Source organism: Sus scrofa, chromosome 15 (assembly GCF_054392235.1).
Source record: "Sus scrofa isolate SSC_HxYL_T2T_F1_AM1 chromosome 15, Sscrofa_HxYL_maternal_Yorkshire_Landrace_v2.0, whole genome shotgun sequence".
NCBI lineage: Eukaryota > Metazoa > Chordata > Mammalia > Artiodactyla > Suidae > Sus > Sus scrofa.
This window is the reverse complement of record NC_139397.1, coordinates 149960729-149987499: the sequence shown is the minus strand read 5'-3', so window position 1 is coordinate 149987499 and position 26771 is coordinate 149960729. Positions and strand designations below refer to the sequence as shown.

Here is a 26771-nt window from a genome sequence, read left to right as displayed (position 1 = left end):
ATATAAAAATTAAACACCTACTGCTGCTTGAACATCAGCAGCCTCAGGGGGAACAGAACCAGGGGGTACTGGAGACACACAGCCCTGCAGGCAAGCAAAGGAAATCTTTAAAACGTTTGCTTCCTACAGTTCACTCTCTTTCTCTCTGTCCCTCTCTCTTTCTAAATTTCATGGCCACACCCACAGCATATGAAAATTCGCGGGCCAGGTGCTGAGTCTGAGCCACAGCTGCCACATATGCCACAGCTTCAGCAATGCTGGATCCTTTAACCCACTGCTCCTGGTCAGAGATCAAATCTGCACCTTGGCAGTGCCCCAGCCGCTGCAGTCAGAGTCTCAACCCACCGGGCCAAGTGGGAATGCCACTTTATTTTTATTTATTTATTTACTTTAGCCGCACTTGCAGCAATTGGAAATTCCCAGGCCATGGATCAAATCCATGCCACAGCAGTGGCATGAGCCACTGCAGTGACAATGCCAGGTCCCCAAGCTGCTGGCACCACAGGGAACTCCTCCACAGTTCACTTTAGAAACACAAAGGGAAAAAAAGCTTGGGGTGCAGGCGTAGGTAGCACCAAGCTGGTCTGCATTCATCAGGAGCCACCCTCCCAATACTTTAAGTTCAAACCCACCATCCCATCCCAGCCATTAGACCTTTTGCTACCGAAATCTGTACAGGACACCACCAAACTTTACATTCAATTTCGACTTTAATGGAGATTTTTAAATGCCTATTTGATAATCCAATTTCCAATTACAGTGGTCCCTCAGTATCCATGTGGCACTGGTTCCAGGGCCCACAAGAATATCAAAATCTCTTATTTAAAATGGCATAGCAGGAGTTCCCATCATGGCTCAGTGGCTAACAAACCCGACTGGTATCCATGAGGACCCAGGTTCAACCCCTGGCCTCGCTCAATGGGTTAAGGATCCAGTGCTGCCCTGAGCTGTGGTGTAGGTCACAGACGCAGCTCAGATCCCGAGTTGCTGTGGCTGTGGTATAGGCGGGCAGCTACAGCTCCGATTCGACCCCTAGCCTGGGAACTTCCAGGAGGGTATGGCCCTAAAAAGACAAAAGAGATGAATAAATAAAATGGCATAGTATTTTCACATAACCTACACACATCCTCCTGGATTCTTTAAATCATCTCCAGATTACCTACAATATCTAATATAGTGTAAATGCCATGTACAGTCCTAAGTACCACATAAATGCCACATAAATAGTTGCTAAGATGAGACAAATTCATGTTTTGTTTTTAGAGACTTCCTGTAATTTTTTTTCTCTTTTTTGGCCGAATATTTTCGATCTGTGCTTGGCTGAATCTGGGATGTGGAACTACCGGGTGCTGGCTGTACATCCGTGCAGGTCTATTTTCTCCAGCTCTGTATTTCTAGCCCTTAATGCACAGTCTGGCCCACAGCCCACACTATAAACTTGTTACAGGAATGGCTGTCAACCTTCTCTGACTGCCAGATACTATTACATAATCTTAAACTGCCTCAGGGATAATTTTATTTTTAGAAAGTGTACCCAAACCTGACCCCTGTATTCGGAGCCAGTGACACAAGTTTGGCACCAACCACCTGTGCAGAGGTGTGCAGGGCCCCACGGGCAGCTGCCTGCCCTCCGAGTCCACGGGCCACCTGGGTCCTATACCTGTGATAACATCTCCACGGGAAGGGAAAACAGAGGCCCCTTCTGACTGAAATCCATCCCTCCCAAAGATGCGGTGAAGTCGGCAGAGATAAACAGCACTGCCTTAGGTATTCAGCCAATAGGCAGAGATGGGTGGAGAGAAGCAGGTTCATTTCAGGGCTTGATGTTTTTGCTGTTGTTGCCTTTTCAGGGCCGCAGGTGCGGCATATGGAGGTTCCCAGGCTAGGGGTCGAGTAGGAGCTGGGGCTGCCGGCCTACACCACAGCTCGAGGAAACGCTGGGATCCTTAACCTTCGGATCAGGCCAAGGATCAAACCAAGTCCTCATGGACACCAGTCAGGTTCGTTCCTGCGGAGCCACGACGGGAAGCCCAGGGCTTGATTTTCTTAACTGAGTTTTGCTGGACAGGGGAAGGGCTGCTTCCACCTCATCCTTCCCGTCAGGACCCAACCTCCCCTCCAACTTATTACATTCCTGGTTCACCCAAAGGCTAGTTTTCAGAGTTTCCAGAAACCTGCCCTGGTTGCCTTTGTTTGCCCTTGAGCTTACATTCTTAGGTGAGTCAAAGCCTTCATTTCTTCCAGAAATGGGTAACGGATGGACCAGAACGCACCCCACCAAGAACAGAGATGCCGACAGGGATGTGCCGTGACTCGCACTCCAGGAAGAAGAGGTCAGTTGTTGTGTTTTTAGTATCTTGAAGAAGAACTTAAGGGTAACCAATTCCTCTCAAGGCTTCAAGGTCAAGGTTTCAAGGTCACCCCCCTGAATCCTGGCCTCATGCTGTGGGGACCCGTTTGGAATCTGGGATGCTGGCGTAGGTGCTATTTCGACTCAGCTGGGTAGGATGGATCTGCAGTGAAGCCCCCCTCAACACAAGGTCTGTCTATACCGGAGAGGTATCGCCATCTCACCTGCGTTGGCATTTCTGCTTTAAGGGGGAAAAAGAGAAAAACGAATTCTCATTTAAAAGAAAAAGTGTTGTTGGCAGTAAACCCTCCAAGAGACGTCTGACTTTTCTGTCGCTGTCTTTCTGGCTCACTGGGCTGAAGGCTGCTAACACATCCTTACGGTCCCACAGCAGCGCCCCAGGGAGCAGCAAGCCTTATGATACTTTGGAGTTTCGAGAGCCCTTCTCGTCCCACGTCACGGCCATTATTCCTCACGGCATCTTGTGATACAGAAGCCTCGTCAACACCCGCATCTACGGGGGTGGAAGAGAAGTTCTGACACCGACCGACACCCCCGCAACCAGGAGACCACAGCGTGAGCCCCAAACCTAGACGCGCTGACGGACTCTCAGCTCTCGTCTCCTCCACGTGCATTTCTGCTAAGACCGTTCATGACACACACTGTCCACAGTGGCGGCGGGGAGGGGCAGTTCTTACTCCACTTACGACGCCAGAAAGGAGCTGTCTTCAGCTCCAAAGACCTTCCCCACGCGTAAGGAGCTGCAAAGAAAGAGACCTGCCCATCACTGTCTCACGTTTCACCTGCGGGAGTCCATCTTTAGTTCTCCATGCACAAGACAAGGCTGCCTGTCATTCTTGAGGTTAAAACTGCACTAGAGCACACACCATTTCCCATCAGCAAGGGGCGAGGCACTGGTCCAGCCCCGGATCGCCCAGTCCAGCTGCTGTGACCCTTCCCACAGGTACAGGCTGGCCCTGTATGTGGTCTCCACCACAGGGAGCATCCGAGTCTCTTGGGAGGCATGGTTTAGAGGCGCTTGGCTTTTACTTATTTATTTATTTGGTCTTTTTAGGGCCGTGACCTGTGGCATATAGAAGTTTCCAGGTTAGGGGTTGAATCAGAGCTACAGTTGCCAGCCTACGCCACAGCCACATCCACATCCACGCCAGATCCGAGCCCCGTCTTTGACCAACACCTCAGCTCAGGGCAAGGCAGGAGGCTTAGCCCACTGAGCGAGGCCAGGGACTGAACCCATGTCCTCGTGGATACTATTTGGGTTTGTACAACAGGAACTCTGAGTTTTTCATTTTTTTAAGTGGTAATTTTTAATGTTTCATCAGGGCCATTCCCAAGTGAAAAAGGCTTTTTTTGGCCACAGTGTGCAGCTCAAGGTGGGATCTCAGTTCCCAGACCAGGGACTGAACCCAGGCCACAGTGGTGAAGGTGCTGGATCCTAACCACTAGACCACCAGGGAACTCCCAAGGTTCTTGTCGTTTTTAACATTTGTCTAAAACTTTCTTCTTACTTAGCTCCGTGATAAAAGAGAGACTCTACAAAGCGCGTTGCTTTCTAACTTACAGCCGGAGGGGTGAAAGGAATCTACTGAGGAGAACTATTAAGCTTTTTATTTCTCCCTGGGAGAACAGAAAAAAATTTAATCGTGCATGTGCCAGCAATTTTTAAAAATTAATCTTGCTTTTTTAACTTTGATAAAAATCCTGAGTCAGGTATCTATTACCAAGGTTGTGAAAACGTCCTGACATTTAAAAGGAATTTGGGATCCTATGTTACTTTTACCCCAGGGGGGACAAAAGTTTTCATTGGCAACATATTTGTTTACCAAATTTAACCAAATCTGACTTTATTTCCTCTGCCAAGTTTTAAAAAGTCTGACGTCGTTTGGGGGCGTGGCGGGGGGAGACTGCTATAAAAACAACCTACCAGTAAGGACCCGATTACTGCATGGTAACCGAGGCAGTTCACGGGGTAAAACGCTCAGGGCTGCCACTTGGGGTGAAATCAAGGAGGACTCAGCACCCAGGCCGGGGTGTCTAATGGCTTAATTTCACCCAGACCTGAGCAGAATAAAGAGGGAAGATGAGGAAAGACTTCAACATTCCCGGGTAAGATGAAAATCTGAACTTCGTTACGACTGAACTCCCTTTCTTCCGTTTCTAATAAAAGGAGGGGGGAGAAGTGAACACCAGAAAAACAAATCACGGTCCACCAGGAGAAGCAAAGCTTCTTAACCAGCCTGGGGCTCACTGGCCTGGGGAATACAAAGGCGGACGCTAGAGCTGGGTGCTGAGGGGCTCCCGAACCCAAGGGGGCCGGGGCCCTGCGGAGAGGCAGCCAGGAGGCCCTGCAAAGGCTGTCTGGAGGCAGAGTGCCCCCCAGACCACAGGAGGGGACCCCGAGGGGAGGGACAAGACCCTTCCATGCCCCACGGGGGACAGGCAACCTGGTGAAGGGCATCCAGCAGGTGCCTGGGGAGGGCAGCGCCCTGCTGTAACCTTCATGCAGAGGTGATGCCCTCAAGAGGCCGAAGACACTGGTGTCTCACAATGATTCTCAGGGTAAATGACACCCGGCCTTGGCCTCCTGTGTCCACGGTTGTAAAAACCTCGTCCAGCAATCGTCTGCGCCTGAAAATTGTGCAACCTCGAGAGCAACCTGCTCTGGGACGTGTCCCACCTTCTCGTGACAGTCAAGGCGGGCACACATGCGGTGACAACTTTCTGTGGGCCGCGAGTCGGTTAAGCAATGACAAGCGAATAGGTAAGCAGCCAAGTCTTGGGGCTGTCACAGGGCATTTAGTGCTAAGCAGCCTAGGGGCGCCTACCTGAACGGGTCTATGGAATGAGAGCGGCTGCTTCCATTGACTCAATCTGGAATTTCAAGAGTCCACTGTTGCTACCCTTCAGTGGTTCTGGATCTAGTTAACGGAAGAAGACCTTGAACTGGCAAGTAAGGTGTGTATATGTGTACATGCACATACGAACATACATACACACACACACGAGTATGTATACACACCTACATATGTGTGTGTACACACATGTAGTATGTCACCTGTGTAGCTCAGGTTGTCTTAACATCAAGCAAATAAAAGCAAAAATTAATTGCATGAAAAGGCAGACAGAAAACTGAGATGGGGACCCCAAAGCCCTATTTTCTGTTCATAAAAACTGCTTCCTTGTCTCTGATAAGGGGTCCGAAATTTATAAACGAGAACTCGTGCAAGTTTACTCATCACGACGTATCAGAGATCTACGGAAATCACTTTGTACCAGTGGGACTGCTGCTCCAAAAAGAAACCGGAAAACTGATGTTTGAGGAAGTGGTTTGTTGCCCAATGTTACATTCAACTTCCTGACATCTTAACTTCCAAGAACTTTGAGGGAAATGTCAATTAGCAGCTTAACACATGAAACCCATTCAGAGGTCTCGCCTCCAAATGCAATCTTTTCTTTTTTTGTCTTTTTGTTTTTTTCTAGGGCCGCACCTGAGGCCTATGGAGGTTCCCAGGCTAGGGGTCTAATTGGAGCTGTAGCCGCTGGCCTACGCCAGAGCCACAGCAACGCAGGATCTGACCAGCATCTGCAACCTACCACACAGCTCACGGCAATGCTGGATCCTTAACGCACTGAGCAAGGCCGGGGATCGAACCCCAAACCTCATGGTTCCTAGTCGGCTTCGTTTCCACTGCGCCATGACGGGAACTCCCAAATGCGATCTTTTGAAGACCAAGATAAACAGGGGAAGCCTGGGCAGGTGGAGGCTGGATGACCTGGACCAGCCTCCAATCATCCACATCCAGGGACAGACCCAACGGCACTTTGATGAAGTTTTATTAGCTCTTTCCCGCCAGAAACACTAAAATTGCTGTAAAATAGCCTTATCCCAATAAAACATCCTCCGTAGTCACAGCTGCAGAATCTCAGATACTGCAAAGATTAAAGTATGCCCAGCCCTATCAGCAGCCCCAGAGAGCAGGCAGGTCCTGGAGCCCAAGGCATCCTTTGCCTGCGGAGATGCCCAAAGGACAGGGGGTGCTCTGGAAAGGGAAGCCAGGTCCCCGCTGGCCTCAGTCACGCTCCAGGTGTGATGCCGGCCCCTAGGCCTGTCGCCTGTCCACTCCTCAGGGGCTTGACTGGAGTTTAAGCTCGGACCCCAGGCCCACTCCTGCTGCCCTGGTTGCACACCCTCAGACTTCCCTGCAAGGCTGTTTTTGGAGGTTAAACCCACCCTCCCACCTCCGAGTTCACACTCTCCTCCACCGACCTCAGTACTTTCCCCAACAGCTGCTCCAGGGACAGGCGGTGGCTGCCACTGCCCAGCACTCAGGAGATGTGGTGACCCGAGGTCCTTCTGAGGCCCCTGAACCTGGCTGCTGAGCCGCTAGGTGGCAGTGGTCCTTTCAGGACAGCAGTGCGTGTGTGTGGCCGGGGCAGGGGTGGAACACGTGCAGAGGAAGCAGCCCATGGCCACCCACCAAGGTCAACCTCTGAGTCGGTGAATTTGAGCCGCTCGGGGAGCCCCTGGTGCCTCAGTTTCCTTAAGTGAGAACTCCAGTAGCACCTGCACCGGCCTTGGTGGCCCCAGCGAGGGGCAGGAGTAGGCCCGGGTCCGCTGTCAGGCTCCCCGAACCGTACAGGGGCCTCAGAAACACCAACTCACAACTGCCATGGCACAGGGACAACGCTGTGACTTCCCAGGGGGAACCGCCTGCTGAGGGAGGGTTCCAAGGTCAAATTCAAGGACAAGGAAGCAGCAAGACCACGGCGAGCAGAGGAGGAAACGTGTGTGTCTTGCTCACAGATGCCCACATGAAAACCCGCTAATGCGGTCATAATTCCACGCCTTCTGGAAGATCGGGGTAGTAGTCTTTTCTGCAAGTCGAAACAGCTCTTGAGATAGCAAGTCTCGGATGGGGCCTCCGGGAGCACGTCCCCGAAAGTCTCAGTACCCATCAAGTGTAGGGGGTCTAACCTCAGAGCAAGGGACAGAGGAACCAAGGGGGGAGGGTCTGCTGGACCCTCGGCCGGTGACAGTTTGGCTCTCTCGGTACCTGTGAGAGGTCTCCCACGGGCTCACCCTGCCCACTGGTCAGCTCCGGACCGTGGCAGTAAAACCTCAGTCTCCGGACCCAGCCATCAGCAAGGACAGAGCCCGCCCCGTCACGGGCTCGGCACAGCGCTGGGCCAGGCACACAGGGAACAAGACAGAACCTCTGACTGTCAACCTCTTTCTGCAGCTGGAGAAAGAGGGAGCTGGGAGTATAGGGGGTGCTGGGAGCAGAGACAGCCTGAGCCCCACAACCTACTGGGAACCCACCCAGCGGATGGGTGGCGGGCTGTCTTGGGGTCAGTCCTTGGAAGGAGGGAACAGGCCCTTCATATAAAATCTACCAGCCAGGCAGACCTGTGGGGTCAGTTCTGACCCCTGCAACAAAGCACACGGCGCAGGAAAAGAGTCACAGGAAGGCCTCGGCTTCCCAGGGCGCAGACGCTGTGTTTCCGCCAGGCTGCAGTGGTCCAGCAACGGTGCAAGCATCACGTCTCAAAGAACACCGTGCAGGCCTTCATTTAAAAATACCACTCAGGAGTTCCCGCCGTGCTCCGTGGTAGCAAATCCAATGAGAACCTCGGGATCGATCCCTGGTCTTGCTCCGTGGGTTAAGGATCCAGCGTTGCCGTGAGCTGTGGAGTAGGTCACAAACACGGCTTGGAACCTGCATTGCTGTGGCTGCGGTGTAGGCCGGCACCCGCAGCAGCTCCCATTTGACCCCTAACCTGGGAACCTCCATATGCTACAGATGCTGCCATTAAAAAAAAAAAAAAAAAAAAAAAAAAAAAGGATAAAGAGAATACTACTAAAAATTCAGACCATCATCTGAGCCTTCAGTGAGTGATAATCTTTCTGCTGGTAGAGGGTTTGAAATATGGCAAGAATTATCAAAAAGTGATACAGAGACGCAAAGTGAGCAAATGCTGTAGGAAAAAAAAAAGGCACCAACAGACTCGCTTAGTGCAGGGCTGCTTTGAACCTTCAATTTGTTTTTTTCTTATTCTCCTAAAAAGTTTTTTTTTTTTTAAAAAAAGCAGTATCTGAGAAGTGCCAATAACATGAGGTCTGCCTGTGTAACCAAAGAAGACAGCTGTCTGCTGGAGACGTTCCAACACCCACTGCTGTGGGCGGCTCGAACATTCCAGCATCTACCATGGTCTCTGAAACAGTCTGGCGGTAACTGGGATACATTTAGTCATGCACATTTGTTTCCTTGGGGGAAAATGTACTTAAGGTTGTTTTATTTTTAATATTCTGTACACTTATTTTAAGCGTGAAAAAGGATAAATTATAAAAAGTACAGCAGATGCAGGAGAAAGAGCCCAGGTGGAGCCACATCCCACCACCTGCAGTCGGAGGGGTGTCCACAGGTGGGAGCCTCAGAAAGGTGACTGTGAACGCGCCCACCAGCAGAAGCCAGCGGTTTGGAAGGTTGTGCAGCTAAGAGGACACAGGCAAATGGTCTCTTACTGAGTCCCTCGGGCTTTTTCGAAACGGCTATTTCCCCCGTGAAAATGGTCTTTTTATTAAAGAAAATAATTTGTGCGGGGCAAACCAGTTTTGAATACGCAATTGTAGAAGGAACGTGTCCAAGTTTTGGCTTTGGAACTGTCTGTTCAGACAGTTCTCTGGATATAAAGCAGGTGTTTGTCTCAAGACACGCCAACAGGGCGGTGGTTGTGCGACTGGATCATATGGAGAAACCCAGAAACCCGCTGCAGTTTAAGACTTGACGTGTGGACACACTGCAGAGCAGGGGGGACCAACTGTCTCCGAGAAGGGCCACCAAACAGTAAACGCTTCAGGCCTTGCGGGCAGGAGCCTTGTTTCTGCGGGGGGTTGTTTTTGTTTATTTATTTTTTACGAACCTTTAAAAAGGCAGCAATCCTCTCGAACTCCTGCAGGAGTGGCTGTGGGAGGGCCGGCTCACCTGTGCTATTTCTGCAGAGGTCACAGGGACACAAGGCACTCACTGTGGGACTGTCAGCTTCCATTTCCTGGGCAGATAGGGGTTTCGCGGGGCGTGGGGTCGGGGGGAACCCTCTTTGGAAAGGTCTCATCCCTCGGGAACCGGTGGAAGCATTTCGCAGAAGGGATCCAGCCAGGTCCTGTCCCCAGGTCCTGGTCCCCATCCTAGAGGGAGCTCTGGTATCTGGGGACAGCAGCCTGTACAATGGACACCACCAAGCCCTGCAGCAAAGCTTGCCTTTGGGCTGGCAGGAAACAGGACCCTGCCTCAGGTGTGGGCGTGCCTGCCTGTCTGTCTCTCTCTTGGGTGGACTTGAGTGCAAGTCCTGCCAGACGCAGGAGCTCCTGCATCCAGACCTTGGCACACAGTGGGCTTCCCTCTACTACTGGTGCAGCCGGGCTCCTGCCCAAGTCAGAACGCAGGCCAGGGCACAGCCTCCAGCCAGTGTTTCTTAGGACGAATAAGCTGCCGCCCCTCCCGATGGGGCAGCAGAGGGCCCCGTGGTATTTGGGTCCTCACAGCTCACTCCCACGTTATGGGAGCCCATGGCCACGTCCAGGCGCTCTGAGGAGCCTTTCCGTCTGCCCTCCTGTGTCCCTCTCCAAAGCCCGGTGCTGGCATGAGGACTGCCAGGAGCCCTGAGGTCCGGCCCTGAGGCCCCTCAGCATCCTCCTACCCTCAAGGGCAGAGGCAGAAGCTCACCCAGCCTGGGCACCTGGAGATCCTGCTGGCATGAGGCGAGGTCACACCACGCCCCGCCCCCTCCGCACACACTCTTCACTTCCAACACACTTAGCCACGCAGGTGGCCCTCGAAGGGCCGTGCCACTTTCTTCGTTTGTGGTCTCGCTGGTTTGTGACGCAGCCAAACAACAAGAACAGGGGATCAGAAAAGGATCACATGCTGCCCACACATGCTGTCCCCGCGGGCAGCAGCTGGCAAAGGCAGGGCAGGCATGACCCTCTGCCACACACAGGGCTCCTCCTGAACCGAGACGCTGGCTCAGAACCCGTCCCCACACAGGTCGCCGGGGGGCCGGCTGTGATGATGAAAGATGACACTGGGAGCCGAATCTGGTTCCCACCGCTGACCTGGGTCAGCCGTCGAAGAATTCCCTCAGCCAGACCACCGCAACCATGTCAGCTGTCGCCTTTGTAGGTGACGGGGAACTGAACGTGCTGTGCACACGCACGCACGCGCACGCACACCCAGTCGGTCCCAGTCCTCCTTGGATCCGGCTCCCTCGACACCCCAGCTCTCGGGGCGGGGTCCTGGCTCCTGCATGACGTGTCTGCGGGAAGCACAGCGTGGTCGCCCTCATCACCGCAGGTCCCCCCCTGCCATTCTTTTCAGGGACGTGGCCTGTTCAGCAGCCGGTGTTTAACTTCTCCTCTGTCCCCCGCAGGCCCTGGCCCCAGGGGGCCGCCGTGACCCCGAATGGAAGGCTGCAGGTGCAGCTCTAACGCCCGGCCAGCGTGACTTACGGGGTCATAGACAGGATGCGACGTCTTCCCCCAGCAGCTGTCCCGTCTCCCACCGGCCACAGAATGTGGGCGCCGCACTTTCCCGTCAACACCAGGGCCCGTCTGGAACATACGCTTCTCACCCAACCCGCGGGCACTGCCCACCCCGCACGCCCTTCTCTGCCCACCCTGTGGTCGGCTCGCCTCAGCTGAGGACTGGCCGTGAGTCTTCGACCTCTCCCTGCCGCCCGGGACCAATAAAACAGGTGGGGGAAGAGGTGAGACGGTAGAAGCCAGAGGAAGAGCCGCCAGAGGCAGCAAAGAGGGGCGTGCCAACAGCACCCACTCATCCAGTCGCGGGGGCGGTGTCCCCTGCATAAAGGGCGACAGGCCTTTACAAAGACCCCGCGGGTGACAACTCAGAAAATGTGTGCGACTTGAGCAAGGCCCATCAGAGCTGCCTGAGTCTTCTGCTCTTGCTGCGGAGAAAAACACTCAACTCTTCATCCCCAGCAGGCATGAGCCCTGGGGACCGAGCGGTCCTGAGGCCGCCGAGAGCTGCCGGGCACCGAGCAGGGAGACCCAAGGAGGCAAGGCAGGCTCCTCACCAGTCCACGTGGATCAGTGGACGAGGGTCCTTCCTAAGCTCTAAATCCATCCCTTGAGCTGCGCCAAGTACGGGAGTTAATAAGCCCCCCTTTCCATTGAAGGTTAGTTAAGCAGGTCATCCCCTGCAACCAGGAGAGTCCACACTATGGCAGAGAACACGGACCCTGCGGCTTCGAGGTCAGCTGCCTGGGCGAGTGGGGACTGGTTGGCTGCCAGCGAGATGGTGCAGTCAGGGCCCAAGGACGTGGGCAGATGCAGCAACAGAGGAAAACAGAGAAGACACTTGCTCATGGTTCAGCTTTGACAGAGGCAGTGACAGTTTTCCAAGAGGCAATAAAGTCATGCACTTTAAGCTCTAAAAACCACCTTGCGGGAGTTCCCTGGTGGCTTGGTGGGTTAGGGACCCAGCATTATTATGGCTGCAGCTTGAGTCAGCTGTGGCATGGGTTTGATCCCTGGCCTGGGAACTTCCACATGCCACGGGTGCAGCCAGCAACAATAACAACAACCCTTTGGAGTTAAAATTTCTCTAGAAAAAATGACTAGTAATTGCGAAGGTGCGACTTTCCAGACCTCTCCTTTTTCCTATTCCAGAAATGGGTGTGTAACAACCTCTGAAGTCCTGAGGCGCCTCAGGGAAAGCAACAGTTGTGTCCACAGCCTGCATTACACTGTTTTGGGCTTTGGTGACTCCAGTGACATGGACGGGCATCTGTGGGCATCCTGGGCCCCGGGAACGCTGCCTGGCAGAAGCCAGCAGGCACAGCGTCTCAGCTGACCAGGTGGGACCCAATACCTTGAATTAGTCATTCATCCAGAAGCCTCTTCTCCCTGGAATGCACACGCTGACCGCAGGCGCAGCGCCCAGCTCTCAGTAGGCCCTCGGTTTCTTGCTGAATCAATTATAACAATACAGGACGAGGTGTTCCGAGTTCCAAACAACCAATTCAGAAACACATTTTGTCCTGCCAGTTTTGTCAGTGCCAAAAACAGAACCTCCTTATTCTCACTTTACAGCTTTCTTCTTCTTGCTCAAAATAAGTAGACCCTGCTTCTCTGTAATTATTCCTTTGACGTTCTAGGGATAATTTTAGTATCCTTCACCTAGTGTAGGCATTATCACCTGACCCTCCAAAGGGCTTATGTGTGAGGGGACAGAGTTACTAGACTGTTATAAAGATGAGGACAATGATGAGAGGCGAGGCTATTTCTAGGGTTAGCATGTGAAATAATGAAAGATGGCTGATCAGACTTGTGCTTTATCTATTAAGCTAATCTATCAGCAGGCTCATAACTGTAAGGTTTCCGATAATCCTCATTTAAAAAAAAAGTATCATACACTTATCACTTGGTTGCAAGTAACATGCAAAATTATGTTGAAAACCTTAACTGGCTAGATTTCAAAACTACTCCAATTTTATTAGCGTTTACAGACTGTGTTCGTTGGAACATTAAACAGCACCCAAGGACGTGTTTAGAAATAAGCCTGACATCTGTTGAGCAGTGGTAGCTGACAAAATTTTTTTTTTAGGTTTATTTGATTTGGAAAGGGTCTTTGGAGCTGACAGTTTAAATGTATTTCATGTGTCCCAGAAAATAAGGCTGCTATTTACCACATGGCTTGTTTCTAAGAAACGAAGTAAACATTCATTTTTTTAAAAAATGATTTAAGATGCACATGCTCCTGAAAACGCTTTTACTACCCTGATGATGGACACATCTGCCTGAAAACCATTTTAGGCAGAGTCCTGAGGGGATGTGGCAAGACTAACAGAAGGATGTCCAGCTCGCGGTGACCTGGCAGCCGGCAGGCCCCTGTCACCGGAGGAAGGGACCCCCAGATCCATGGCCGGCATGTGACATCCCAGCTGGGAGCAGGCAGAGCACAGTGGGAACCCCAGGCCAGTTACCCTGAAAACCACACGCTGAGCCACGTCCCACCAGGGAAGCCCCTGACAAGGCATGGCAGCTCACATGGCACCGCCACCCCGGCTGTGACAGAGACCTCACCAAGCTCAGCCCCCACCTACAACACCTGGGTGGGGCCAGCCCACTTGGAAGTCCCTAACTTTCTCTAGTCTCCAAATGACACAATTAGGTCCCAGGTATCTGTCTGCAGGCATGACCTGAGCTTTACTGGAAGCTGCCAGAATAACCACACGCATGGAGAGATGACCTCAGGCATATCAGAAACCAGCCTGAGCTTGGCCAGGGCAAAGGACGCCTAGAGCCCGAGCAGAGAGGAGCGGATCTCACTCCCGACAGACAGGAGGTCCTGAAGCCACAGCTGTGGGACCTGCCGCGGCAGCGGGGCTCCACCTGGGAGAGAAGGTTCGGGAGCAAAGGGGCAGGGCCCACGTCCCTGAGCCCTCACTCTCTGCCAGCGGCCCCAGCGGAGTCTTGTACCCACTCACACTCTTATTGGTCCTACGACCCCTGGGAAGCAGAGAAGGGTAAGCTGAGATGCAGGGGCTGCGTCACTCACCCACAAGGAGAGTAAGTGCCTGAGGCAGGCGGGGAACCCGGGCTTCGGGCAGGGGTGTGCGGCCTCCAGCCCTGAGATCCCGCACTTGAGGACTGGCTCCAGCTTCTTGGCAAGACACTCCAGCTCCCGGACTCCACCGTGCTCCCTTCTGGTCCTGGTCGCTCCCACTCCTCCCCCAAATCACTCAACCCTTCCGCACCGCCCTGGAGCCCACAGTGGGCAGACGCACTGGGCACTCCTATGTCCCTCCGCAGCATGCGAGCCAGGTCTTCCTTCCCATGAAACCTCCCTGTCTTGATCAAATTCCGTGCATCCCGATGAGCCACACGAACCAGAGAACAATTGAAGAGATGGGAATACCCGGAGTATTTCCTACTACCCAGGCTCAAAGCCACGGCACACGTGGAATTTCCATCACGTCCAAAAAGCCTCATTTCCTATCTTAGAAGATTTCCTCCCGCTCAGGAAGGACAAAGACCTCCCCTCCCTGTCCTCCAGCAAGTCCCCAGGGGAGGAGCCACCTTCAATTCTTCGCCCTGGCTCCTGAGACGGCCCAGTCTGTTACAGTGGTGACAGGAACGGTGCAGGACCCAAAATCTAAGACAAGCTCGCGTCTTCTGTGTGCTGGCGCGGAACTGCCGCAGAAGCTCCGGGCTGCTGCCGCCGCACCTGCACGGCCACCACTGAGAAGAGGCGGAGCGTGGAGCCACAGGAAGACATTGCCCCCGAGGGACAGGCCGTGCGGTGGCAGCCCTCACACCGGCATGTACCCCGTGATCAGGCTCGTGGCCAGGAACCTGCTGGCCACTCGAAGCATTCACCCCGAAGCGGGAATTGGTAAAGAGCCTACAGGAAGCTGAAGATGCCTTCAACCGAGGCATCAGCTGCTCACGGCCAGCCGCTCCCCAGCACACACCTGGCCAAGGCCCTTCTCTGCAGCAGGTGGTGAGCCAGGACCCTCACTGTCCTGGCCTCCCACCTGGCTGAGGGTTTACTCAACCCACTGCAGGTTCCTCCCATTCGGTTGAGGGTTTACCCAACCCACTGCAGGCTCCTCCCACCCACTGCAGGCCCCTCCCACTCGGTTGAGGGTTTACCCACCCACTGCAGGCTCCTCCCACCTACTTCCCACCTGGCTGAAGAGTCACCCCAGATTTGACCGCCTGGCATCATCCTGGCACTTGTCCCCCCTTCTGGTGGCCTGTAATTCCTTAACGAATTAGCCAGGAGCCACCCACTCTATCATCACAGTAAGGAAGGTCTCTGGATGTTTTTTAGTTTGTTTCCAGGAACTTTACATCCGCTTGCCAATCCTCTCAGCAGTTGAGTGCCTCTCAGAGCTGGCCGGCCCCTGCCCCTCCACCCCCTCCAAGAAGGCAGCTGCCGGGACCGGCCACTCAAGCTCCAGGTGCCTCTCTGCACAGCTCAAGGCGCGAAGCACAAAAGGAGCAGCACAGAGAGATGTCACTGGGCGAGGTCTGGGGGCAGCAGCTCCTGGGGACACTGTGGTCTCCCCCCTCAACAAGGAGAAGTGTTCCAGGTGGCCCTTCCATCAAATTCCCATGTAACACTGGGCAGCTTGTTTTTTGTTTGTTTTTTGTTTTTTAATTTTGAAGGGAGAAAGTGAAAACCAGCGGCAGACACATGGGGTCTGTGGTGGGGGAGGCGGGGTGCACAGCAGACTCCCGCTCACAGACACACGAGGTGGAAACTCAAATTACAAGCCCCCTCCCTCCCCTCTAATGAGCAGCCATTAATAGGGCACTCTTGGCAAAGGAGCCATCTGCATCCGATTCTTTTGATCCAAAGGGAGTGCCAGCTGTGCAATGCCATCAGCCGTGTGAAGGCTGGAGAGGCCAACCTAATCTCTGTGACCTTCCAGGACACCAGCAGTGCGGCCAGGAAGGTCTGGGCAGCCAACTGTCCTTCTTGTCACCAAGCAGTAACAGGGCAGCTTCAATAGTTTTGAGTGCACTTCCGCTGAAACACTGGGTGTGTGTGACATACACACATTCTGTCCCCTAAAAATGCATGAGTCCTGACCCCTGATACCTGCGATGAGACCTTATTTGGAGGCGGGGCCTTTGCAAATGTCATCAAAATGCAGTCACACTAGAGCAGGGCGGACCCAAGTCCAAAGGCGGGATCTCCATGGAATGAGGGGAATGCGGACACGGGCACGGGGACAAGGCAGACTGGAGCCCTGTGTCCTCGGGTCCAGGGACATGGCTTCTCCAGCAGGGCCTCCAGGAGCCCACCTGTCAGCACCCAGCTCAGCCTTCCGGCCTCCAGAGCAGTGAGGACACACCTGGACTGTCCGATGCCAGCTGCTGGGGTCATGTGTCCTGGCAGCCCTAGGACCTGGATACACACACGTCTCTCTCTCTCACACTCACACACACACACACACAGCCTCAAAGAATATTTACCTGCCCAAACACTTTACTCTTTGGATGACTTTCACGCACTGACAGGCTCCCTACGCAATTACCCACTTTTGCATTAATATTATTTTTATTATTATTATTTTTTATGGCTGTACCTGTAGCATATGGAAGTTCCCAGGCTAGGGGTCAAACCAGAACTGCAGCTGCCAGCCTACACCACGGCCGCAGCAACACCAAGTCCTAGCTGCATCTGTGACCTATGCCACAGCTCAGAGCAACACCAAATCCTTAACCCACTGAGCGAGGCCAGGGATCAAACCCGCATCCTTGCAGAGACGTCACAATGGGACCTCCCACTTTTGCATTATTAACCCACTCATTAAAAAACACACATTAATATTCAAATCCGTCCCTAAATTTCAACCTAAATCATGGGAGTCAGCTCTCTTTGGTGCAAGAATAAAATCACGACCAAGCTGTATCACACAATTTAAAGCACACCCCGTGTCCTCCTCTGAGACATGATGGAAAGTGCACTTTGGCCGGCGGGGGGGGGGGGGGGGGGCAGGCAGCCGGCTCTGAGGGGTGGGTTTTCTAAGGAGACCCAATCTCTTCTGAGAACAGAAGGCCCGAACCACCCTAACCCTACCCTGCCCCAGGTCAGAGTAACCCTGAAGGATGTTTACCCGTTAACTGAACCCAAAGAAGGGCAGCGTACAGACCGGGGAAGGGCAGGAAGCGCCGCTGAGCTGTGTGCACAGACAGAGCCCGCGGCCACGCCTGCCATTTACAGCTGCCGCCCGGCGTGGGGGAGGCAGCTGGCCGCTCCAGCAGGTGAAAGAGGAAAGAAGGATGGATCAGAAGGTGACAGTAACATCAGAAAAAGACAAGAGCCTTGCAGCTCCCCCAGCGCCCGAACCCCTCGGCCCGGCGCCCGCAACACACAGCATCAGCTCTGCCCTAACCCGACCCTGTGCTATGAACGCAGCTGCAGGTGTGGCTGAGCTGGAATCGGCTTCCTGTCCCGCCGGCCCTTAAACTGGGGTGACAACCGGGCACACGCAGCTCCTAACAATCTCTGTGTAAAGCTTCTCAATGACGCAAGTGCAGGGAAGTGACAGAGGTCAACGCATCTTACAAGACTGAGAAGACTCTGCAGCCTCGGGCTCTCGACACGGAGCAAGAACTTCAGGTGCTGAACCGACGAGAAAGACCTGCTCTCCTTTGGGAAACAGCCCCTCATGGTTCTCTCCTGCTGCCACATGGGGCTCGCCCCAGCACGTGGACAGCACACGGGAGCCAGCCCCTTGGACTCACAGAGAGAGGCAGAGACGCGGCCACCTGCCTGGTTCCAGGGTCCTGGCCCCCCGAAACCCAGGGGCTCACAGGGGCTGAGGGCTTCCAGGCACCAGGAGGCACCTGTTCACCATCCTTTCAGGACCCAGGACCTGATATCAGCGCATCTACTGGGCACAGCTCCCCTGGCCGAAAGCACCCAGAACAATCCGCGGACCTGGACTCACACACGGAGAGGCCAGGTGGCAGGGCCAGCGCCTGGAGGGGGAGAGAAGAGACATGCACAGCACGGTCTCCCGACCGAGGGGGCCTCGCATGCCGGGCCCACCGAGGGGGGAGATGCTTCGATTGAGAACGCCTCTCGCCTTCAGCAGCGTGGATTCTGAAGACTGGAGGACAGATACCGAGAAATCCCCGCCGTAAAATGAGTCACTTGAAAAGTTGAACAAGTGAGGCGACTGGATCACGTTTAGGTCCCCCCAGCGGGGATGGCTGGGGCTTCTGACGCGCACACGTGCAGGAGAAAGGCCTCCGTGCTCGTCAAAATCTAAGCAAAGAAATCTCAAGTCCGAATGTGAAGGCTCAGACCGAAGGCCCGGGAGAAGGGCAAAAGCCGCAGTGACGACAAGACGGCCCCAGGCGGGAAGGGGAGGGCGGCCACACCGGGCGCTGAGCTGAGCACGGGAGCCCAGACCGGGCAACCGCCAGGAACTTGAGGCCGAGGCCTCACTCGCAATCAGGTTCTCGGTCCAGCAGCAGCCGGTGTCATCAACCCACACCATCGTTCGCTCGCCCCGGGAATAACCAGAAACCCCGAGAGAACAGCTCTCAAGGACGCCCGGGTATCATCACAACGACTCAAATCCACACTCGGACACAAAGGAACAGAGACCAGCGTGACCCAGGGACAGAGTCCAGGAAGGAAGGTGGAAAGACGTCCGACTTTCTCGCCTCCCCAAATCCTGCCGCCTTCCAGCACTGGTATCCGTGTGTCAGTGTCCGGCTGTGCACGCTCACTGATGCCCCCACTTGCACCTTCACTTCTCATCTCCCGGAGGTCATCCTTCCAATCTGGACAGGGAAAAAGGCGGCCCTTCCCTCACACGACCGCCACGAGATTTTTAGGAAATGACCGAAAAATTCCGCAAAGTCGTGGCAGAGCCCCAAGCCAAGACGGCCACAGCATCCCGCCTCCCGCCCTTGGCTGCGTGGTGACACAGGATCCAGGACGAGCGTTAAATACGAGAACAGGTGTTACGGGGAAACACGGAAAGCTACTCGGGACTACTGCTAAAGGGACAGCTAAGGGACAAAACAGGGTGGAATGTTCAACTTAAAAAAACAAAGGCATAAAATGAAACAGAAGAGGATGACACACAGAACGAGGAGGGAAGGGAGGACTACAGTACAGAGTTGTCTCTCCTCTCTTCAAACAAGACAAGCGCTGCCATGAAGAAAATGTATAGTTACCTGCATCCATATCTGCAAAGAATGGAACAGCCAGTAAGAAAAAGAAGGAACCAGAAATTCAGTGTCTCAGAGTTGGATTTTCAAAGCTTACACGGAGAGAAAATATAATTTACTCCTTGACTAGGGGACACAGGAGCTCAGTGGTTTCCTAGCGTTACATCCTCATTTTACTTAAAGCAAACCCCCAAATACGGACAGCTTAACTGAAGAAGCAAAAGCCTCAGAAATACCTTCGTCTCATGCAAAGTGACTACTCAAGGCTCGTCCTGCCATCTAAGGGGGATGGACTCAAACACACAGTGGTGAGAAACTGCAAGGCTCGGGTCTCTGAAACAGTACATACAAATTACGCCTAAGCTCGACACCCAGGTCAGGGAACTGTCCAAGCCAGAATAATTAAAGGAGGGACACTGGACTGACCTTGGAAAGGACAGAACTCTTAGGCACGAGATACATGCAGCCGCATTCGTGGTTCTACTCTAGCGGCCCAAAGGCCAAGGTGAGGATAACGTAACTGGTTGGCTAAAAATACTACAGAAGAAACAGCGTACCTAGGGGTTTTCACTGCCTTGTATTTTATTACTTGCTCGACGTGGGATACATCGGAGCACTGATTGAGCATATGCTAATGACAGCTTGAGAAAACTAAACCCGCCCGGGCTGGAGACGGCTTGCCCAGGAGCATACCTTCGGGCGATTCTTCCTGGACGTACGTGCCGGTCAGGTACCGGTGCACCAGGGCCGACTTGCCGCTGGCCAAGTTACCCACAATCCCCTGAAAGGAAGAAAGGGACAGTCACCACGTGGCAGAAGAGAAGGCTATTGGGCAACCTGCAAAGAGAGAGAGGTTAAAAGGGACAGCAATCCCCAAGAGCCTCGCAACTGAGCTTCAGCAGGATGGCCAGACACGGGCTCATTCAATCCTTCTGCTGGAGAGAAAGCAGCTCCAACGCCCCCCGACGTCTCGGGTTCTGACGGGCATCTACGCCCAAAGAATCAACAGGTTCAAACAGGCAGTGGCCGTGGCGTTTTTCCAGATACCATGAGGGCTGGGACACTGGGGGGCGGACCGTGTGTCAGCCCATCTCTGGGTGCTGTGGATGCTCCCACCGCCCAGCCAGGCACCAGGTGAAGGGGGCCGCAGGGGCCGCGGCGGCGGCAGCACAGAGAAGGACCGGGAGGGCGTTCTGGGGCCTCCCGTGCGTGACTCCAGGAAAGGATTCTGGGGCCGGGTGAGACGAGCAGAAAAAGAGCCGCACTGGGAAACAACAGAGGGACTGGAGAGGAGAGAACTGACCAAGGCTGGCAGGAGGAGGAGAGCCAGCCTGCAGCTCTGGACACGGGGTCCACACCGCAGGACCGAGGGGAGGACGGGGCGGGGACCCACCATGGCTGAGGAGGCAAAGGTGTTCACAGTGGGTTCAAACTGAGTCAGGGTGATGAGGCCACTGTCCCAGCAGGAACACACGGTCCCGCGGCGGGCAAGGCTGGCCTCAACTGTCTTCTTCAGAGAGCACCCCTGTTAACACAGCTGAGACACCTGGACTGGGGTCCTACCCGGCTCCAGCTTCTATGTGAAGCTACTTACTCAGAGGCTCCCGATTTGAACCTTTCCCTCCCTCACTAGAACTTGCCCCTCTGAGTCAAAGTGTGATCAAGTCAATGCTGTTTAAGAAATGCAAGGCCAGAGACCCACCCTGGACACAGGCCCCTGCTATGAAGACTCACCTTCCCGCCTCTCCTAGCCAGGCCTCGGGCCCACCTGCTTCCCCGCCCCCACCCCACCCCTGCCACCGAAGTTTTGACCCCATGGCTATGAGGGCACGGCCTGAAGTCACCAAGGACGTTGGTTTCCAAAACCCCTCCCTCTCTCTTGCTCCTCTGCCAGCCAGCCGGTCACCAGAAGCTTCGATTCCATCTTTATTTTATTTTACTTTTTGTCTTTTTGCCTTTTCTAGGACCACTTGCCACGGCATATGGAGGTTCCCAGGCTAGGGGTAGAATTGGAGCTGTAGCCGCCGGCCTAGCTCCACAGCCACAGCAGTGCGGGATCCGAGCTGTGTCTGCGAACTACACCACAGCTCACAGCAACGCCGGACCCTTAACCCACTGAACAAGGCCAGGGATCGAACCCGAAACCTCATGGTTCCTAGTCAGATTCGTTAACCACTGCACCACGATGGGACCTCCTCGATTCCTTCTTTAAATCCCCGCCCCGGGCTGCCTCTTGGAATCTTCTTGACCCATGTGAGCTCGGCCCCGAGTCTCCTAGAGTCTCCTGGGTCCCGGGTTCTAAGGCCCCAGAGAGCCTGGCCACATCCTCCGCGCCCAATGAGCTATGGATTCCCACTCTCACCCTCGAGCCCCAGCCCCCATGCAGGGAAACCCACACATGTCCTCACTGGTACTTAAAGGCCAGCGTGTCCAGATCTGGCCATTCTCTTCCCCAATCTGCTCATCGTCCTGACACCACGCCCCCGCCCTCAAACCAGACACCGGGAAGCCGGCCCTGACCCACACGGCCTGGACATCACAGAGCCCCTGCGGCCCGAGCACCTCCGTGGCCCCCTGGGGCGGGCCACACTGTCCTCAGCGCTGGCCATGCTGTCCATCCTGCTCTCCCTCCGCTGAGAGCAGCCTTTAGCTCCCTGCCTACCAGCCACCCACCCCCATCCCAAGAATACCTGAGATTCTTTAAAATCCACAGGGTGGAAGTGTGCCTCATTCACAGCTCTCTGGGGAAGAGTCCCAGGGCCTGAGGCCAAAGTCCAAGTATTTTACCAACAACAACAAAGCTTCCCTCTCCCTCCAAATCCTCAGAGCCAGTTGTGCACCTGGGCTGGCTGCTCAGGACCACGCTCCCACTTCTCTCTTCCTTCACCTGGATACCCTTCTGGCTGGTTTCCCCGCACACCTGGCACACCTTCCACTGTGACTGGGGATGTCCTTGGCTCCACCCCCCACTGCAGGCAGGTCCCTGAAGAGGAGAACCATGGCTCTGACACCGGGGAGGACACCGCCCTGAATCCCTACCCCTGGCACTGCTTCTGGCACCAAGAAAGTGCTGGTAAATGATGGAGGGAAGGAAGATAGATGGACGGGTGGAAAGCAGGATGGATGGATGGAAGGGTGGAAGGAAGGACGGACGGACGGACGGAAGGATGGAAGGAAGGATGGATGGAAGGATGGAAGGATGGATGGATGGATGGATGGACAGGTGGAAGGATGGACAGATGGGAGGGAGGGAATATGCTGACTGGTTGGATAAATGCATGACAGTGTCGGTAACTACAAGAACAAACACAAGAGAACAAATTCGGCATGAGACCGTGGAAAGTTAAAATGTGACTTTTCTATAACCTTGAACACATCCTGTCCCTCTCACCAGTCTGGGTCCTTTGTCCTCAGCTTCCCACTTTGATGTGCCCGCCACCAAAGCCCGTGCTGATGGGCCTTCACTGCCCGAACAACACTCCTGCTCATGGGCTGGCATCAGGTCACGTGTCATCTCCTCTGAGAAGCCTTCCCAATGCCACAGGCCTGACCGAGGCCTCTCCCTCACTGCGCCCTCCTACAGCTGTCACCTGCCTCTCTAGTTCCCAGGGTCAGCATGTGGGCCTGACGCTCTCCGGGGCTGCCAAGGGCCCGGGTCACCCCCTCCAAGTGCTGCCCCCGGCCCAAGGCAGACTCTGAGCCACCTGGCTGCGTCCACGGATCACGGGCTCTAATGCCAGAAGCAGAACGAGGGGCTCTATTCCCCCGGCTCCAAGCCGCAGAGCGCGGACAGATCCTGAATCGAGCTGCCTCCCTTCCAGATTCCACTTACCTCCTCTCGCCTCAGGCCGCTATAATCTGAGAATTTCCACCTATTAATTATTCTTTGGCTCAGGGGCACCTGCTGTTTGTCAGCTTCACGCAGAGAAAATCCAAAACAGTATGCCGCAGAATTGAATTTTTAATTAAGACTAGGGTTTGTCTTTCCCGAGGAGGAAAACATTCAGCCCCGGCATTCGGCCTGTGTTTTCTGCGCGTGGCAGCATTCCTTTCCGTCTTACGTGTCAATGAGCCTACAGAGATCGAGCTCACCTCTCACAAGGATCAAATCGCTCAATCCCGGGGGTGGAGGGAAAGGTGTTTTATTTGGATCGAGTGGCCACCCCGGGGCCCTTCTCATACTCGCACACCCTGGCCATCACTCTAACCTGAAACGCTGGCAGAGACGAGGCGCAGCCGTGGCAAGAAATAAAGGCCAGCATGGAAGTTGCTCTTTAAGCCCTAAGGCTCTGCCGGCATCCAGGACCTGCTACTGGATGTAAACTGGGAGAATGGAATCGATTCGGCCAGGGGACTTGGGGAAGGGTGTCCTGAAATTACAGCACCGGGGGTTCTGGGGGCAACACATCGTCACCTTGGCCTGGCATCCTGTGGGCAGGGCTGTGAACCGTCCGTCACACGAGGTGTCTTTCTAAACCGACTTCTCACCGGCCCACGCGTCCCCTGCTAAACGTGGGGTTTGCAGAAAAGCAAACCGAGGCTTTGGGATAAAAGTCCCAGTTGGGACTCCATGGAAACACACAACGGGGTGTGACAACGTTGCTGATAGACGCCCACAGCGACAGGCGAGAGGCCTGGGGAGTGGCTGCCTGTCCGCCCGGAGGTAAGCGGTCAGCACGTACTGCCTGGCACACGTCGACAGGGACCTACGTGGGGACCCGGGCAGCCCCCAGAGGACATGGCTACTGACCATCTACCCATCACACCTGCCTCTCTAGTTCCCAGTGTCAGCCTGTGGGCCTGACGCTCTCCTGGGAAAGCAGACAGCACGGTACTCGAACTTGGGGAAGGCAAAGCCAACGCTGCCATGGTCTCTCTGAGCGATGGCAGGAGATTCCCTGCTAAACGTCACATAAAGCGTCTGTCTGGGATCTGCTGTCATGTCCTTTAACCGCTGGGACAGAATCAGGGGGTCCGCGGGTGCTGACCTCAGGGCCCCCTGCGCCAGCTGCTACGATCGGCCCTGCGGCAGCACTGACGCTGCCCCGACACAGAGCAGCATTTTCAGTGGACGCTGGAAACTCCTTGGCCAGGAGGGCTGTGCTGAGGCGGCCAAGGAGCGCGGGCTGCTCGAGGCCTCCCCTGCCGGACCGCAGGCCCAGAGCAGAGCTGGCCGTCCTGCCGGGGTCTCAGCGGAACCCACACAGGTGAGGGGGCAGGACCTTTCCTGGAGGAACTGCAGACGCATTCTCACGTCCTGATCCACCGGACGGAGTCGCCCCTCCTGGGAATTTCAAGTCAGGGTGAGCAGAGTTACGTTTTAGGATCATAAATCCTGTGAGTGCAAGCAGCCCTGCCCCTCCAAGCATTTATTCCAGAGAATGACATGCTTTGGAAACACTAGCAGAGGTGTCCCGATCGTGGCACAGTGAAAACGAATCCGACTAGGAACCATGAGGTTGCGGGTTCGATTCCTGACCTCGCTCCGTGGGGGTTAAGGATCCGGCGTTGCCATGAGCTGTAGTGTAGCTCACACACATGGCTCAGATCCTGCGTGGCTGTGGCTGTGGTGTAGGCTGGCAGCTGTAGCTCTGATTGGACCCGTAGCCTGGGAACCTCCATATGCTGCAGGTGCAGCCCTAAAAGAAAAAAAAAAAAAAAGAGAGAGAGAGAGAGAGAGATACTGGCAGAAACCAAGGTGTTGGTCGGAGGCATCCTCAGTCAAGGGCTGCTAAGAGCACGTGGGCTCCCGGGGACCCCTCAACACCTCCCGGCCCCCAAACGGCCTAAACCAGAGGACTTGGAACTCAGTGATCACAGCTTGCAGTGCTGTCGGAAGGGTGACCACGGGCCTTGCGTGGTCCTTTCAGGCTGAATTAATTAAGCTTGAATTAAAACATATACGTCGGCTCCTCGCCGAAACACGCACTTCCAGGGCTTCCGGCCACATGGGGCCGCAGTGGCGTCTCGGGACCCGAGGGCAGAGAACATCTCTGTGCTGCAGAAAGTTCTGCGGGCCCCACCTCCAGGATCTGACGCCGTCTCCCTCTTGCTATGCAGGGCTCCCTGGGCACTGTCTTAACGTCTGAGGCTCCATCTTCCTGCCCGTGAAGTGGGGCTTGGACAGCACGGGCTTAGGACCAAAAGGTGGTGGCCAGGTCACCAACACAGAGCGTCACGCCCACCCAAACACCGCTCCCTGGCTTTACTCCCCACACAGAAACCTAAGCCTCTGCGGGTCTCACCGGCGTGTATCTGAAACTGGCCGACCTTCCTGAAAACTCCAAGTGACATCACTGGCCGCTCCGCCGAGACTGCCAACAGCGTCCTAGGGATTAGCCCTGAGCTGGGGACACCGAGCTCAGGGGACAGAGGGGTGCTGTCCCAAGGGCAGTCTTGCGGAACCCGCGCTTCTGCAACCCCCTGGGACAGTGGGTCTCTTTGTCTCTCCCGAGGAAAGAAACCACGGGCAGGAGCCGCCGAGAAAGGTTAGAGCTGGGGGAGGAGCAGGGCCCAGGGGACCAGGTGAGGGCAGCAGGGATGCGCGTCAGACGCCCGGGGCAGGGGACATCTGCCCGCGAGCCATCCTGTATGCCTAAGTGTACGAGCATGCTCTTCCCGGTGACAAAGTCGCAGACACTCTTCAACATCCGAGGTTCCTTGTTGCTCGATCTCCTCTCGGAGGTGAGAGGTCAGAAGCGGCCTGAACCCTGCATCCATCGAGCGCCACTGGGGTGGGGACCCGGCAGGAAGCGTCTGAGGGGCTCTGGGGTCACCGGGCAGACAGGCTGGAACTACCGAGAAACCTCAGACCACAGAGAAAGGGCCCACGTGGGGGGATGAAATGCCAAGGGCAAGGGGCTGGGGTGGCCGAGCAGGCCCACGGCCAAGCCAAGCTTCACCAGCCGCTGGCTGGACGGGAAGGATCGCTGCCGTCGTCAAGGGCAGAACCCGCCACTTGAGAAGTTTAAAATGCGCACGCATGCACACACGCCTTTTAAATGCCACGGATTTCCTAACACTGTGAGTACTTAATAATTCTCTGTCCTTTCCTCCATCCTTAGGTGACAGGGTGACACATGAAATGGGGAGGGGCTTGGGTGTGGCTGCCACAGACCCAAGTCATTTTTTACGTAAGCCAATTTTAAGCTTTAAATAGTCTCCCTGAAAGAGCGTTTAAAGTTCCTAATAAAAACCAAACTTTGATTTTATACCACTCCTTTGTAACACAGGCAACAGTCCCATTTTTTAGCGATGAATTACCCTGCAGGATGGCTTACTACAGAAACTTTCCATGACGTCCTGCAAAGGATAATAAAGCCATGGTCGTGTGTGTGTGTGTGTGTGTGTGTGTGTGTGTCTCCCCTCTACACACACACACACACACACACACACACACACACACACACACACCCCCTCCTGCCCTCATCGCTAGGAGATGGAATGGCAGATGGCCCCAGGCCTGCACTGGCGACATGACCACTGTGCCTGGCCAGGCTTCCTGCTGGTCACAGGCACACTCAGAGCTCCAGCCCTGAAGGAGCCAGGCCTGGCCCCCTGCCCAGGACGCACCAGCACAGCCCCACCTCTGGCCCTGGGGATGCGGGCCTGGGGAGCACACGGGTCACCCCTGCCACTTCCTGAGCTCCCCGCCCCCGCAGGCGAGGAATGACC

At 54.9% G+C, this 26771-nt stretch overlaps 1 protein-coding gene and 1 long non-coding RNA gene across 17 annotated transcripts in view; one reads left to right on the top strand and one right to left on the bottom strand.

Moving 5' to 3' along the window:
• The window catches only part of AGAP1 (ArfGAP with GTPase domain, ankyrin repeat and PH domain 1), a 558467-nt gene that overhangs the window by 350450 nt on the left and 181246 nt on the right, over positions 1 to 26771 (bottom strand). For 15 of the 16 annotated variants that reach the window (XR_014829145.1, XM_021075539.2, XM_021075540.2 and 12 more), the window contains exon 3: positions 19791 to 19878. The exons of the other annotated variant lie outside the window; for it this stretch is intronic. Coding sequence is in view for 14 of the 15 variants with exons in the window: in XM_021075539.2 (XP_020931198.1) it covers positions 19791 to 19878 (88 nt within the window). In the remaining variant the exon portion in view is untranslated. The remainder of the gene's footprint in view (positions 1 to 19790; positions 19879 to 26771) is intronic. 16 annotated transcript variants of the gene reach the window in all.
• Positions 12985 to 19363, top strand: LOC146396218 (uncharacterized). Its single transcript, XR_014829147.1, has 2 exons — positions 12985 to 14959; positions 15001 to 19363. It is a non-coding gene; the product is annotated as an uncharacterized LOC146396218 (long non-coding RNA).